Source organism: Cygnus olor, chromosome 3 (genome assembly GCF_009769625.2).
Source record: "Cygnus olor isolate bCygOlo1 chromosome 3, bCygOlo1.pri.v2, whole genome shotgun sequence".
Lineage (NCBI taxonomy): Eukaryota > Metazoa > Chordata > Aves > Anseriformes > Anatidae > Cygnus > Cygnus olor.
In genome coordinates, this window is record NC_049171.1 from 62,345,207 (window position 1) to 62,360,307 (window position 15,101).

The following is a 15,101-nucleotide window of genomic DNA, read 5'->3' on the forward strand; positions in this document are numbered from 1 at the left end:
TTTTTTCCAAATGAAATTACTCGCTACGTTTCTGACACTCCTCTTGCACTGGATTGCAGCAAAATAGACACAAAAATTCCTGCCTTCAGGATCTCTCAATGTATGTTTGACTAACTTTAAAAAGGTGTTAGTTTTCCAAGAATATGGGACTTAAACAACTTAAGTACTGCTACTATGGAAGCATTCTAATTCAGACGACAGATATGGCGTTTTGTTCCCTTGTTCATTGCCAGATTTCATTTGACTGTTGTTAATTTGTATGTCTATGGAAAAGAACATTTGATTTTTTTCCCAGATTAATTTTTACCATCCAAAACGAAGTCAAATTTTATTTTATTTTTGCAAGACATAGTGAATATGCACAAAATTCTGCAGCCTACCTGTCCCGATGGATTTTTACTTTTTGTTGTTGTTGTTGTTCCTTCAGTAGCTGGAACTTCTGTTTTTATACCAGTTTGGTACACAAACAAAGCAGTGTGCTGCAGACAGAAGGAACTCATGTACATTGGGATTGACCTGTCTCTCTTCTGTATATACCCATGCACACGCAAATACACACACTTTTGGATTCATTATTAACAGACAATTTCCTACTAAAAATCAATGACATTTTGCATTTGCATTGTTGGGAGAATTGATTGGCCCTTAAAAGGTTGTTCACTCATTGTGTGAAATAACCCAACTGCAAAGAGCTAAATTTGCAACATAAAATGTACTCATTCTGCTGTCAAAGCACTATTAAGGCACTTATCCAGTATTCCAGAACAATACATGACATGTCACTTCTTTATTAAACATCTCTGTGTTTTAATCTTTCAATGCATATTAATTCAGACCAGTACGGCCACAGTCTCGATCAGCTACTGAATACCTGCAAGATTTTTATGCACCACTGATTTAGAATTGATAATGCTACTTTAGGGCCAAAAAAATGATCAGTTCTGTGTCAGAAGACTTATCTAATCTTAACCATGAAAGAACTAACTTCTGAAAGTTATTCAGAAAACTAAGTGTAAGTGGAAAAATCAGAAAGATAATATAATGTACGCTTTTGTGTTCTTCTTTTGTGTTTGTGTGTGTCTGAGTACTGAAGTTCATTTAAATAAAACAGGTAAAATGATTCCTCATTGCCACTGCAATTTTTTAAAACACTTTATTGTTGGAGAAGTCCATCCTTTTAGTCTTCTCTTATTGAAGCAAGCAATATATCGTGAACCACTTCAACGAATGCATTATAGCAACAGCTTTGTTGGAGCAGTGACTGCTGCTATAAATGGCTTTTCCAGAACTTTGCGGGATCTGAAGAACACCCAACAAGATATATTTGCTTGCAATATTATAAAGAAACTTATCCCTGTGCACAAATGGCCTCTCCTCACTCTAGGAAATGACTGATAAAGTTTAGCAAGTTCCTAGAATACAGGTGTCTCTGGAGAACCATAGCCAGTTGGTAGGAATCACTGGGCACAGGGGTGTTGGTAGAAATTAGGCAGGATGAATCTGAGCTTTAGTCTCTCTGATCCCATACTCTTTCCAGTTTTCAGGCATGGCTTTTACGTACAGAACCCTTGCAGCTATTGTGCTCGAGCCTGCAGCTGCCTGTCCAGTGTTGCCTGATGTTTCCTCACTTCAGCCTGTTACCACTTCTCTAAGCACACAGAATTTTGCCTTTTCCTTATCTGCAATGCTTTTTCCATGTTTGACTGACTTTGGCCTGCTCTACGGCATTGTGAAGAAACACGTAAGGCTAAAATTTTTCTTTCCCCTTGCTGTGACTATCCAATGGTTACTTTGCCGCCTTCTCTCTTCTGTACCTGCCTGCCCAATGTCTTACTGACATTCCTTGAAGTCACCGTACTTCTCAGTAACCTCCTGACCGCACCTTTTCTGCCATTATCCTATGCCTTCTTCCAGGCTGCGCTGTATGCATGAACGAGCCACCAGTCCTGGTTCCCCAAAACCACATCTTCATCAAATCCACCTCTTCCTGAATTCTTCTCACTGATTTCCAGTAGCCTTCCAAACCTCCTCTCACCAAGCTATTGTTCCTTGCATAACCATCCTTCATTAAAGTTAATAAAGTCCCCTTTTTCCACTGTATGAGCAATGAAAACTTGTAAATACCATGCAGCTTTACAGAAGTATTAACATGTAATAACTTAGGGGCTCTAATTCTAAGGGGGGGTTGGGGCTGCGTACATCGGACAGGAGTAAGACAGAACTTTGAACATAAAGGAAGCACAAAATGAGTTAATACAGAGCAAAGTATAGGAAAATGTGGAAGTTAAAAACCATTCTCAATAAAAGGACAAACAGAAATTAATCTCAGATCAAGCTTCAACGATGCTAGCTTTAGAGGAAAAGTGTAAACCAACTACAGTTGGTTTCTTCTATGAAGAAGCCCAGTAACAGTATGATTAATTAAGCATCAGAACGACAGCAGTCTTCTTTTTCTCTCGAACCTGGTGAAAGTTTGCATATCTTCCCTTCCCTCCGTGGGCTCTGGATGTCTTTAGCAAAGGTTTTCTAAACTTAATCCATACTTGTTGACCAATAAAGCCACAATTGCAAATCCTTCCTACAGAGGAAGCTTATAATTGAAGAAAGTAACTTTGCATTTGGATGTGTGACACAAAGTTAAGCATGTTTTCCTTACCATAATTACATACACACCAAGTTGTTGCCAGTACAGAAAACACAACCTAAAGCTGTTGTGCTCTTAAGATTTTGTAGTGGAAACTTGGGCTGAGGAGTACACTGCTGAAAAATCCGAGCTATGAACCAATTCTGAGAGCTGCCACAGAGGGTAGATGATATGGTGACACTTCCATATGAAAGTTACGTCAATTGTCTAAATAAATATCATTATAAGTGCTACTAAATATATTTTAGCCTACCTTTCAGTTTAATCCCACCTACCTGTGTTGCCAATATGCTGCGTAAATAAACCAGGACTTTCCAAAGAGTTTCCTATATAGACTATAAATTTATGGCAGCATCAAGTGGCTAGCATCAGGCAAAAAAAAAAAATAAATGGCTAGGCTCCTTCCAAGAGGTACTTTTTAAGTAAAATGCTGCAAAACTTTGCAGAAGTTGCAGACAACAGAACTATGACTCCCTCCAATACTGCAGGTTTTCACTTAGACTATTTCCCCATTTGTAAACAATAAAACAAAGCCTGAGTATTTTCCTGCCAGGATGGTGGTATGAGGACCGGTCAACACATACACATGGCTTTGAGAAGGAAAGTACCTGCTGTTAGAAGTGCTCCATGCACTCTGCAGTGCTCTGTGCTTAACGTGATCTGCTCTGAGAGAAACACCAAAGGAACAGTCAGTGACCTCTAGTTCAGATCGATATTAATAACACCTGAAATGTTCTATTTTATCCATTTAGCTTTTCATTTAATTCCAAAAGCCAACAGTTCTTTAAATACATTTAGCATGCACAAATGGGAGAAAGTTTGCTATGCACCAGTTAATCCCAGCCTTGTTCTGGTGTGTGCAGCTGCATTCACTCTTCACTTCTTTCCTATACTGCTTATAATCTGGTTCTCCAAGAATTTTAGTTTTCTGGGACAGATTGCAAGTAAGGAGTAGTAGAAACACTCATGTATGATACTGGAAAAAGAAAAAAAAAAAGCTTATGATTATTTCAATTTTTTTAGTCTTAGCATTGACATGCCAAAATGGGATGGATGTGTCAGTATGCTTTAGTTCTGTCTCTAAACTGAATTAGTAACATTTGCAATGAAAAGTAGAGATTAGTAGCCAGATGCATGGTTTATGGCATTCAGCGCGTTGCCATACACTGCTGAACACATCTTTTGAAGGAGATTTTAATCAACTCAAAAGACAATATGGCAACTGGCAGCCTTTTTCTTTATTGAAGCAAAGTCACAGCATTTTCATCACTATTCCCCTCTTGTGAAGGGAAGAGTTAAACAAAGGCCCCTGAAATTTACATTACTAACAAGTAAAGGATTGAAGAAAGAGATTACAAGCATATTTCTCTAAAATAAATAATCTACAAAGAGTGCTTTTTTCTTTTTAAAAGCAATCTAAAAATGTATAAATTCTACGGTAGGGAGATCAAAAGATATTTTAACAACTTTTAATATTTACAAACAATACAAAAACTGCTCACGCCATCAAATGATGTAAAAATTCTTCTTACAAATGAAAAGCTTCACTCCTACTAAGAACCCCAAACTCCAGCCAATAGTTCAGTTTTAATTAATGGTTTTCTTTACAATTGGAAAACTGTTTAATGTTTTTATTTTCTGTAAAATATACAATAAAAATGAACCTCACTAAATTATTAAGGTTAAAAAAGGAAAAGAAATACTGCAGGCAAATCAAAAAGGAAAGTAACTGTAACTTATTCTTTGGTAACCAAAAGTTAGCAAGTATTTGTATTTCAAGTGATGAAAAGTAATAGCCCTTCCATTCTGACAAATGGAAGAAAGACTTCTGGCAAAACGTTACTCCCAAATTTCAATTTTGAAAGACAGGCTCCACCTACAGCTCTGTAGTGCAAGTTCTCAATTTTTATTTATTTATTTTTTATAATTCAGAAACGTAACCTTTCCAAACCCCAGCAGAATACAGTTTAATTTCTCTCCCACTTCTCTGTTGTCTGCTCACAACCTCTGCACACGTGCAGTTGTTCCAGTTCTCTAAGGGAATACTCTGGTCAGGGAAGCAATTCACCTGGAAATGAGTGTTTCGCCAAGTGTACGTGTGTGGCTGCACAGCAGCTAGTACTGTGTTATAAAACTTCGCTCCCTCTTCCATGTTAACTCGTGTTTCATTTTCCCTCAGGAAAAAACAAAGTACCCTGGAGCAACTCTTAACCCGGTGACCTATTTGCATTAGCAGGACACGCTCCGACACTGGGACGTACCCGAGTAAGAAGCCCTGCAGCCCCAGCACCAACTCCACTACCCTCTCACAGGTCAACGCACCTCGTCCTACCTCTCCGCTTAACGAATGCACTACGCTGCACCAATGCAATGCTTTTGAAGCAAACGTCCAGCTTGTACCACAGAAGCCTTCCCATTCCTCTTTTTCAGGCTTATTCCTAAATTTTGCTTGCACAATTGCAGTCTCAAGAAAAAGAAAAACTTCACACCCCTACAGGCTCTGAGAAAAATCCCTCCCCACACCCCGCAAGAGGACTTGTAAGGCTTTACACAAAAATTTCAGCTGTTACTTTCTTTAAGCCACAGACCATTCATTCAAAGCAAGTCCTCCCCACCCCAACCCAACCATGCAGAACTATCATTGCTTCAGCATTTAAACACACACATGCAGTTCATGGAATAAATGCTCCGTGAAGTAAACTTGTCCTGATCTGGGCTTTCTTCTGGAATCTAGTCCTCTGTCATTTTCTAGACAAATATCCAATGCCTTCTGTCACAGCCTCTTAACTTTCTTCAGCTGAAGGACTTAGATAATTCCCCGAAGTACCTGGCTGAGTCATTAAGTCTAGATGGGTTGGATCCAAGGTCTCCTTGCAGCCTGGCTCCTCGGCATATGGAAAGTCATTCATGTCTATTTCATCACTGTTAAACATATCGAGCTGCCTCTCTTGCTGCTCTTCCAAAGTCCTTCGGACCCTGCCCTCTGACTGCTCCACCACTTCCCCATCTCCTTCGCTAATCACAGTCATGGGGCTGCTCTGGATGCGGTTGCGGACATTGTACTTGCTGCTGGCAGCGGAGGGGGGCGTTCGCGATCGGCCGTACCTAGTGCCAGAAAAGGACATGCTCCTTGGCATCAGGCCCTCGCTCTTGGCCCACTCCTCCTGGGCCCGTTTGCTCTTGCTGGGCGAGCAGCTGGCAGGGCTGTCAGAAAGGTCAGGGGAGGCGTCTGTCTTTGCTCGGTGGAACCGCGGGTCCGTGTTCTTCAACATCTCTGCTGCTGACATGCGGGAGCTGGTGTCGCAGCGGCTCCCTTTCTTCAGCAGCAGGGCTTTGAAGTTGTCATTGCTGGTGCTGCTCTTGCGAATGCTTCTCTGAATGGATCCTGCTTGTTTGAGGGTAGACAAAGTTGGGGAAGCACCAGTGGGTGTTACGGGGGGTGATGGAGAATGGTTGCGGGTGCGCTCGTCTTCAGAATCCTTACGGCCAAGGACTTTCCTTTTGGATCTGAGTTTGGAAAACAAAAAAGAGAAAACAACAAATGAAACTTTTTTCCTCACTTAGTTTAACTCAGCTTAGAGGGATGACAATGAATTAAGCTAAAGCCACGAGAGGGAGAAGGGAGAAGTAATCTAAATCTAAAGTATGAGCAAGAACACCACCAAAACTGTAAAGGCATTAATGCAAGTATTGGAGGTACATGCTAAATTCATTATTCTTTTTCTGCAAATCTGGGACAATGAAACAATAAATCCGGCAATACTGATGTCCAAAACACTTCGAGTCTGTTTAGCAAATCAAATTTTCTGGAGTCACTATTCAACTGCTAAGACTAATTCATTAAGAAGGTAATTCTCAATGCCATTTTTCTGTTAGTTTGGGGATTTGATTAAAATTATGCCTCCAAATATGTGTTGTTTTTTTTTTTTCTGTTTCATTTGACGCTTTCTGGAGAATTAGTGTATTTTAGTGTACTTCACTTAGAAAAGGATATTGCAATGCACTGCTTCTGCAGTTAAGAACAAGTTAAGTGAGGCAGACATAACCATCCCTCCAAAAACCCAAATTAAATGAATAGTGAAAACCAAGTTTTCTAGCTTCTAAATCCACAGTCCTGTTGGTGCTCTACCATTGCAACTCGTTGACTTAATGAAGGATAGCCCAACTTTCTGAATGAAAGTTCTCTCTCCACATGAAAGGACTCAGTGTTTTTAATTTAAATGTAAAGTGCAGTGATAAAAAAAAAAAAGAAACAAGCATAGGACTGAGAATAAGTGGAAACTGGAATTCTATTGCCCCATTTTTACATTATTAGAAATCTTAAAGAAAGGGATGTATAACATGCCTTGTATCTGTAGCAAAGTTGCTTTGCTTCTTTGCGGGCTAAACAAGAATGAATTCAAGAAGATTGAATAAATCCTAATTTTACATATTCTCTTTTGCCAGAAGTTTAAAACAAGTCAGCAGACTTGTTACAAATACAAGATTATCATGGTATAATTCTATACTAATGTTTATCAAGGATGTGTCCAATACACACCGTTCCCCTTGTAAAACAAGATTCTACTCAAGGCAATCTTTAGCTGTACTTTCTTAGAGGGTCTGAGAATTTGCCACGGCAAGCTCAAATGTTTTTATGCATTGCAGCCTACTGACAGAAAAAAATACAACAAAACAAAGTAGCAAGATCCATCAGCTAAGTGGGTGGCGGCAACAGGTACTGCCATAAACTCTGCCAATACTTAGGAGCGATCCTGTCTCTCCTAAGTAGTGAAGTTCACAAATATACCACTTGTGATACCCCCCACAGGCAACTGTAACAGCTGCTATTTTCAGCTGCTGCCGCTGCCACTTTTCTGTCTGAGAGAAGAATGTAATGCTGACATCCATTCAGCCTGAGGATGAATGGGCAACAGAAGATGGCGTAAGGATAAAACGATGACTTTGGTATTGGCAAACTTGAGAAGCTTGTCTAGATTTGACTGTGTGTCAGTACCATAGGCAGCAAGTGATCTGGTGCTTGGATGGCTCTATAATGCTGTGTGCAAGCACGTGTGTGAATTGGTTACAGGGAAGAGACTTTCATTAGGATACTGACTGCCTGTGGGTATCTTTAAACGCTCCAGAGCTGAGGTTGTACTGCTGCCAAAAATCAAATTAAATTCCAAAGAAAAACAGCACAAAACTCAATTTCAAAGATCTGCAGGGAAAGACTTGGTTATCCTGGCTTGAAGTAACTCAGCAACACGGTGAATGCAGGGCAGAGTGGTCAGTTTGCTGACAGCATTTAACCAGTTTTTCTCAGCATGTATAAATTATGGCAGAGACTTAGAGTTAAGAACCAGATTTGGTTTTGGTGGCTTTTCAGACAGAGATAGGATATATATTCAAACAAAACTGTGACTTAAACTTAGATTTTTCTTCCTGCCCTTGACGCACATACCACCAAATTTCTTGTCTTACTCTGAAGGACATATTCAAGAGTGCCAATCACTGAAATAATACCTTTTAGAAACAGAGGGAGGGGAACATTTTTGATTAACTAACAACCAAGGAAGATAAGTGGTTCAAGTCTAAAGCCAACAAAAGCAAGGTCTTACTAATAAATGTGTCAAGCAGTTTTAACTATGTCACATCCAGTTCCATTGTCCATTTCCCCATAAACTCATGAATTCCGTGTATGTGCATACACACAGAGAGCCACTCTCTATCTGCATACAAAATGGAAAAGGTTACTGGCCAGAATACTTCATTCTAAAAACAGACTTGTCGCAGTCCTAGTGAGTGCCATGCAGCATGAATGCAACAGACCGTTTTTAGAAAAGCTCCTACGGGCCAAATCCTAAGGGATAACAGTAAGTTATAAAAAGTCAGAATCACACATATGTCATTTTTGTAACATCTGAAACAGAATAGTTTCAAAAATGAAAGAAAAAGCATTTGCATCCCAAGTGGTCTCCCAAATCCTAGGCAACTTCTCACAAAAGGCTTTCTCTGTCCCTCAGTACTGATGTAGAAGTCACGCACATATGTGCAAACTGACCAGACACCTGGATAAACATATCTGGATGCCACTAAGCACTTTCTGTGACCAGGAGATGGCCCCGTCAGATTTTGAAGTAAAAGACAGAGCCACAAGATGGCACTACCACTACACTAATACTAGTCTAAATGCAAGCTCGGTAGTTCAGAGAGTGGTAATGGTCTTCTGTGTGTACTGTTTAAATGGTGCACACGTTCCATTTTGTATTTTTAAGCTTTTCTTTTTTTTTTTTTTTTTCCTTGCAAACCTACCATGAACAGCATGGAAATCTAGTTGCCTGTTTTGTTTTTAAGGGAAATGAATAATGTCATTAATAAGAGCCAGTATTGCACATTTCATTCATGAACCAGTCTGACACAAAACACCCGACCTCAGGCTGGATTATGGCAAACTATAATCCAGCGTTTGCCATATGTTTTGCCATATGACTGACATGTTGCGTTACTTGCCAGTTTCAGCCACGCTTGCCATGAAGCATTAGCGTTGAGCCTCTGTCCCAAACTGCACCATATAAGCAGCGAAGAGTAAAAAGAGATGGAGAACGAGAATGAAAACAAAAAGATACACAGAAAAAGCAACAGTAGAGTTAATATGGCAGATTGAGAACAGTACAATAAATACTAGATGTAACTTGATATTTTAAGAGGCAGGATATTTATAATATAATCTATATTGATTTAACCAAGTAGCTTTTAGTTCAGAATGAATTAAATATATTGTAAAACAATTAAACACAAGCTCTTTTCCATATGTTTTCATACATAGCCTTAGTAGAAAGCTGATAAACGTGTGCTTTCAATTAAAGCAATGACTGTTGTAACTGGGTGTTTTAGAAAAGCAACGTCAATTAATTTTTGAGGGAATTAACGGACCAGGCAGTATGGACAGGGAAATTTCTACAGTACCTGTGGATGGCTGCAAAAAGATCCTCAGTAGTCCTTGGTCTCGCTGGTGTTGCCACTCCGTCCGTCTCTTCCCCATAACTACTGCTTGGCAGGAAGGAACTATTTGCTGTATCCGACTCAAACACCTCGGCTACGCAGAAATAATGAACAATACTGTCAGTCCATCACAGGAACCCAACAGATTTATAATCCTGAAATCACCCCTCTTTGCTTCCAAGGCAAAACACCCATGGGATTTAGCAAGTACACCAGTCGTTGTGATTTCAGAATACACTCGCTTAGGAAACTGCAGTGCATGAAAAGCCTGTGCTTGTTCACACTCATGCAGAGTACGATGCTGAAAGAATATTTTTATGGTTTCCATTAAAATGCAAAATCAAAATCAACAAAGCTAACCATGTTCTCATAGCATGTTTTAATCCTAGCAGTTATATAAAGCATCATTTTTAGTTCCACGTCTGCGATAACGAGATGTCAGAAAGGAATAAGAAGAAATGTCATCAATTATTAATCTGATCCCTGCAACTTTCTTTAGGCTTTTAGCTTTAACTACCTTAAGAGCTTCTTTTCTCTACAGAAGACCATCTGACTGCTAGGATTGCTATCCTCACTCCCCACATTCTTTAACATAGCTATTGCTACGTCTGAAGAGGAGGCAAAGCGAACAGACTCACCGCTTTCGTTCTCTTGAGATAGGTGCCCGTCAGTGTTACTGCCACTGTCTTGGCTGCTGCCTGAACTGCTTCCTTCGTCAAAAGCAGGCTGCTCCTCCTGCCTGGCTTCTTCTTGAACTGGTGATGCAGCAGGCTGTGCCACAAAGGCACTAGCTCCCACTGTTTCGGAGAAGGTGACTCCGGCAGCTCCTCCCTCTGGAACCAGGCTGCCAGAGTCCATCTCGCTAGAGCTGAGTCCATCTGTAAGACAATTTCTCGCCTCCTCGCAGTGTGCAAGCACAGCGTCTCTCTTAGTTGGGCTTGGTGCGCCTCTGACAGTATCACTCACTTCAGCTATTTTCTCCACTGTAAGATCTAACTGTGGAGGTGGTACAACGAGGAACAGTTTGGGTTTCTTTGAAATGGGAGGTGGTTTCTTGTTTGGCAATACGACCTGAGTCTTGTCTGGAGATGCTGGTGACCCCTGAGGTGACATGCCAGAATGGAAGTCTTTGCTCTGCACTGGAGACTCGGGCGTGTCTTCGGTAGCTGTCCCCACTGAAACAGCTTCGATAGACTTGCTTAGACCTACTGTACTTGCAGATTTTTGATCACTGTCAAGTGCAGGTATGTTGTCAGAGAGAGTCAGAGGAGAACTCTGAGCCAGTGTTTGGGCTGAGTTTTTAAATGAAGTGCCATGAGTTTTCATCTCCTCTTCACCTAAGCTGTTACTGAGTCTCAGGGAGAGAGACGGCTTTAGGGAAGACTGCGATGATGAGCTTACAGTACCCTTTTCCTGAGAGGTGGTTTCAGAAGCAGATTCGGGGGATGGCTCACCTTCTGTTGCTTTTTTCACAGACCTCAGCTGCACCATTTGCAATGCTTTGGTAGTTACTAAGGGCATCACTGGTCTTGATGCATCTTGCTTGTTGAAGGGCTGTTTCACTGGGCTGTAGCAAAGATCTTCCTGATTACGTTTCTTAAAAGAATACTGTGGGTATATCGTTGCACCCTTTGTCAGCGTTGGATCAAGAGGTGGTGCTGGTGGCGGGACAGCTAAGGGGAACGTAGTAGGAGGAAGAACAGGGGAAGAGAATGAAGTGATGGAAGTTTCTTGTGGTAACCACTGGACGCTGTGGGCAAAGGAAGAATTTGCATCAGCTTCTGGCGGAGGAGGGGGAAATGTGGGAGAGGCTGGCGATAGTGCTAGATCCATGACTTCTGCTGGAGGAGGAGGAGGGGGATAGGGAGGAGAAAGCTCAGGGCAATGTGGAGGAGATGTTGGGAGAGGAGGTGTTGGAGGAGGTGCACCAGAATCCAGAGGAGAGCTCGGGGTGGGGTCCATTTTCTTCACGCTCATGCTCCCTTCAGTAGATGTATTTGAAGAAAGAGAAGTGGAGGATGAAGAAATGGAGACTGAAGACAGAAGAGAGGACTTCCTTTCAGGCACTTTAGGTTTCAGCTTGGATTTCCCATTTCCTGATGATGCGGATTTTAACAGTACAGGCACTGGAGTAAGCGCAGTGGGCGTATTGGACTGGCTAGAGTACCCACTGGATGGTGATGTGACTCGGTGGGATTTCTCCGGAGAAGTGCTCTTTGGTTTGGCCAGTCCACTGGGCACTTGTGGTACAGAAGCCCTCGAGCCATCGCTGAAGTGGCTGATGCTGTAATCACTGAGAGCAGACGACGTACTGGCAGAATGGGTCACCGGGGACTTTACCTGGTCATCTGCCACCGCAGTGTAGTCACTGTAGTAACCCCACTGGTCGGCATACTCGGACTTGATGCTGCTCGTTTCGCTCTGGGAGGGGGTGACGGTGCAGATGGAGTACAGGTTTGGAGCGGTGGTGGACATCATGCTGCTGCTTGCACTGACCGAGCTTTGGCTGCGAGAGCGCAGCACCCAGGGATCCTCGTAATCACTGCAGGGGCTCTGGGAAGGGGAGCTGCCGTTTTTGCACTTGAGATTCAACTGCAGAGAATGCTGGAGGGTGGCAATCAGGGTTTCATCAAGTACCTGTCCGTTGGACTGGGCTTTTTTCTTGGGTACCCTTCTGAGTGAGTCTGTTCTAGATGGTGGCAAAGGTGGCTTCTTTGCCTTCTTTAGAGAAATGTTTCTCACCAGGGATTTGTCACCTTGGCCCGACGGGTCATCCTGATGTTTCTTCTCCTTTCCTTCAAAGACGTTAATCACGCTGTCTCTGGGGTTCCCAAAACCATTGGTGCTATTGCACGGCATGTCTGACTTCAGCCCAGAGTCCACGGGCATGGAGCTGTAATAACCATCCTGCTCCACACAATACAGAGAAGTAGAATCTTCTCTGGCCGACGTCCTCTCCAGGCTGCTGCTGCTCAGGTTGCTACCAGGAGTGGCACAGCCTGGTGTGGTACAAGCCACCTTGCGTGAAGAAGTCTCGCTATTTTCCGCAGACTTGTACAGCCAATGCTCTGTGCTGTTCACTGCTGCTTGCGTTCGCTCCCCTGAATAGCTAGATTCACTCCTACCATCGCTGTCCTGGGACTGGTTTGGTAAAGCAAGATTGTTTCTGCAGCTGTAGTTTGCACTCTGAGATCCAGCCTCTGCATTTCCAGGAGTGCTGAGAGAGACAGCAGAGTCACCAAGAGAGAGCATCATGACAGTGTTAGATGGGATGGTATCTGAAGTCTGCGAGTGACGTGTGGAGCTACTCTCACTCCAGTTACCACTTGAAGAATGATGATCTTCTTTCCCACTTATTGCATTGCTGGCAACAGGATTGTCTCTCGGCTTTGGGTACACAGCAGAGCCGCCCATTTTATTATCCAATGATCCAGCACTCTGGGCAGTGTGAATAACAATAACTTCTGAGGAAGATGACAGCGTTGCATTGGGAATGACGCTCGTTGAGTAGGTGGCATGAGGAGAGACCACGCATGCTGGGCTCGTGGACTTTTCACTGTCATAGCTTCTCACCTCTTGCGACTTTGGCCGCGAAACAGTCCCTGTCGTGGGATTATTCCTCAGATGCACAACACCATCATCCACTTGCAGTTTACTTATCTGGTGGGGTAAAGTGCCAGCAATGTCTTCTGTCTGCCTAGAGATGCTCTGTGTCTGTTCTAGGGACTGCATAGACACTCTTGCACCAGCCCGAGGCAAGCTGTGAAAACCCATGTCACTATTTTGGCGAGACGCAAATATAACTGCGGCAGAATCACTCATCACTGACATGTTTCCAGATGAGCTGGAGAACTGAGACATCTGGGCTGCAATGCCTTGTCCTTTCTGTGCTCGTATTCTTCTCATTGAAGGGGGCACAACTTTAACTTCCTCGGTCTGGCAGCTGGTGTCCTTGGTTTCAGACCGCTGCATAGCAGAGCGATAGCTGTCTAGTCTCCCTAGCGTGGAACAGTGGTCTGGGACATACATCGAATGCCCTCGGAAATCGCTTTGGCCAGTGCCAACTGCTGGAGTCAAAATAAAATAATTATTCCTTGAAGCGCAAATTCACGTTTATCTTCTTACTCATTTAAAAGCAACAACAACAAAAAATCAGCAATCTGCTTGATCCCCAATCTCTTGAAGGTTATGCCTCCTGAAAAAGAATCTGTAACAATGGATTTTGCACAGGCATTGCTTATTTTCTGCATTTCTCTTCCCTTTTTCCTCATTACTAGGAACCTTCTGCTTACAGAACCGTCTGTGTTCCTGCCGCACATTCGACACATGAAATCCTCTTTTTATGACATGGTAATAATTTCCATAGTAATCAGTTATGTCAGAAACCAAGTAGCACTGTTTGACTTCCACGAGGCAAAGCAGCGGGAACAGACAAAAGCCTGAGAAATGTGAAGTGTGTTTCCATGCTAATGCCTCGTGCAATAAAGAAAAGGGGAAGGAAATCTGGAGACTAATGTGAATAATCACGTCTGCTTTTTAAAAGCATTAGACTTCAGAAAAAATGTTCAGTAGACATGGATAGCTGTCCAGGTCTTGCCATTCTTCTAAAAGGAGGCTAACACACTGAAACATGCATTGTTTTACTGTAAATAATACACATGCTATAACAACATTTATACAGAGATAGGATCCAACACTACAAAGAAAAACGTTAAATAACATTTCTCCACACAACTGCTTTCTATTTATCACCGAGGAATAACTCCAGGAAATGGGGAAAAGAAACAGCTAGTACTAATGATTATCTCATCCTCAGCACCACCAGAAAACCAAAAATAACTGTACTTTAAAAGATGAAATAATAATGATATATTGGCATAAGCAGACTTTGAGGACAATAGAAAAACTGTTTTAATTCAAAATACAGCATCCCTGGGTCAGTAGAAAGGACCCTAAGGTTCTTTTACATTTACATTTTTATTGGTAGCTGCCTTAAAATCAAGAACCAGAGTACAGCTTTAAAATTAGTCTGTGTAAGGCTCTTGCTTTTCGATTCAGTCGCACCACTTTATAAATAGCAAACACAAGAGGCAGCCATGCTGCTGGAGATGCGTGTAAGAATGCTGCACATGTCACTGCAAGGGAAAATTGGTTATTTCAAATCTCCACCTTAAAGCTGCTCTCAGGAGAGATGAGGTAGCACAGCTCAATAGGACTGTACTCTTTACATTTACTGTACGGAACCGGATCAGGAAGATAGGTATTCTTATCGTGCAGCTTTAAACACCACTTAAAGGACATTTAATTATCCTTATTCTTGGCAGCCACAAGAGGCATTTAGGATAAGGAAAAGAGGGCTCTGAAAAGACTAGAGTGAAAGCAGCACACACAAGAAGATTGTTTACTTCTTTTTCCCAGGCACATAAGTAGTCTTTTAGCAGCTTGAAGCCTATTTAGTTTGCTTTGTGTAGAT

At 42.1% G+C, this 15,101-nt stretch overlaps 1 protein-coding gene across 10 annotated transcripts in view; it reads right to left on the reverse strand.

Moving 5' to 3' along the window:
- Nucleotides 1-3,867: 3,867 nt before the first annotated feature.
- Nucleotides 3,868-15,101, reverse strand: part of NHSL1 (NHS like 1) — a 166,684-nt gene continuing 155,450 nt past the window's right edge. For 7 of the 10 annotated variants that reach the window (XM_040551755.1, XM_040551760.1, XM_040551757.1 and 4 more), the window contains 3 exons: nt 10,267-13,695; nt 9,593-9,722; nt 3,868-6,151 (listed from right to left, as the gene is read on the reverse strand). In XM_040551755.1, the coding sequence (XP_040407689.1) occupies nt 5,428-6,151; nt 9,593-9,722; nt 10,267-13,695 (4,283 nt within the window). In that variant the 3' untranslated portion in view covers nt 3,868-5,427. Of the gene's footprint in view, nt 6,152-9,136; nt 9,189-9,592; nt 9,723-10,266; nt 13,696-15,101 lie in introns of all 10 variants that reach the window. The other 3 variants (XM_040551761.1, XM_040551758.1, XM_040551765.1) reach the window with 2 other exon arrangements.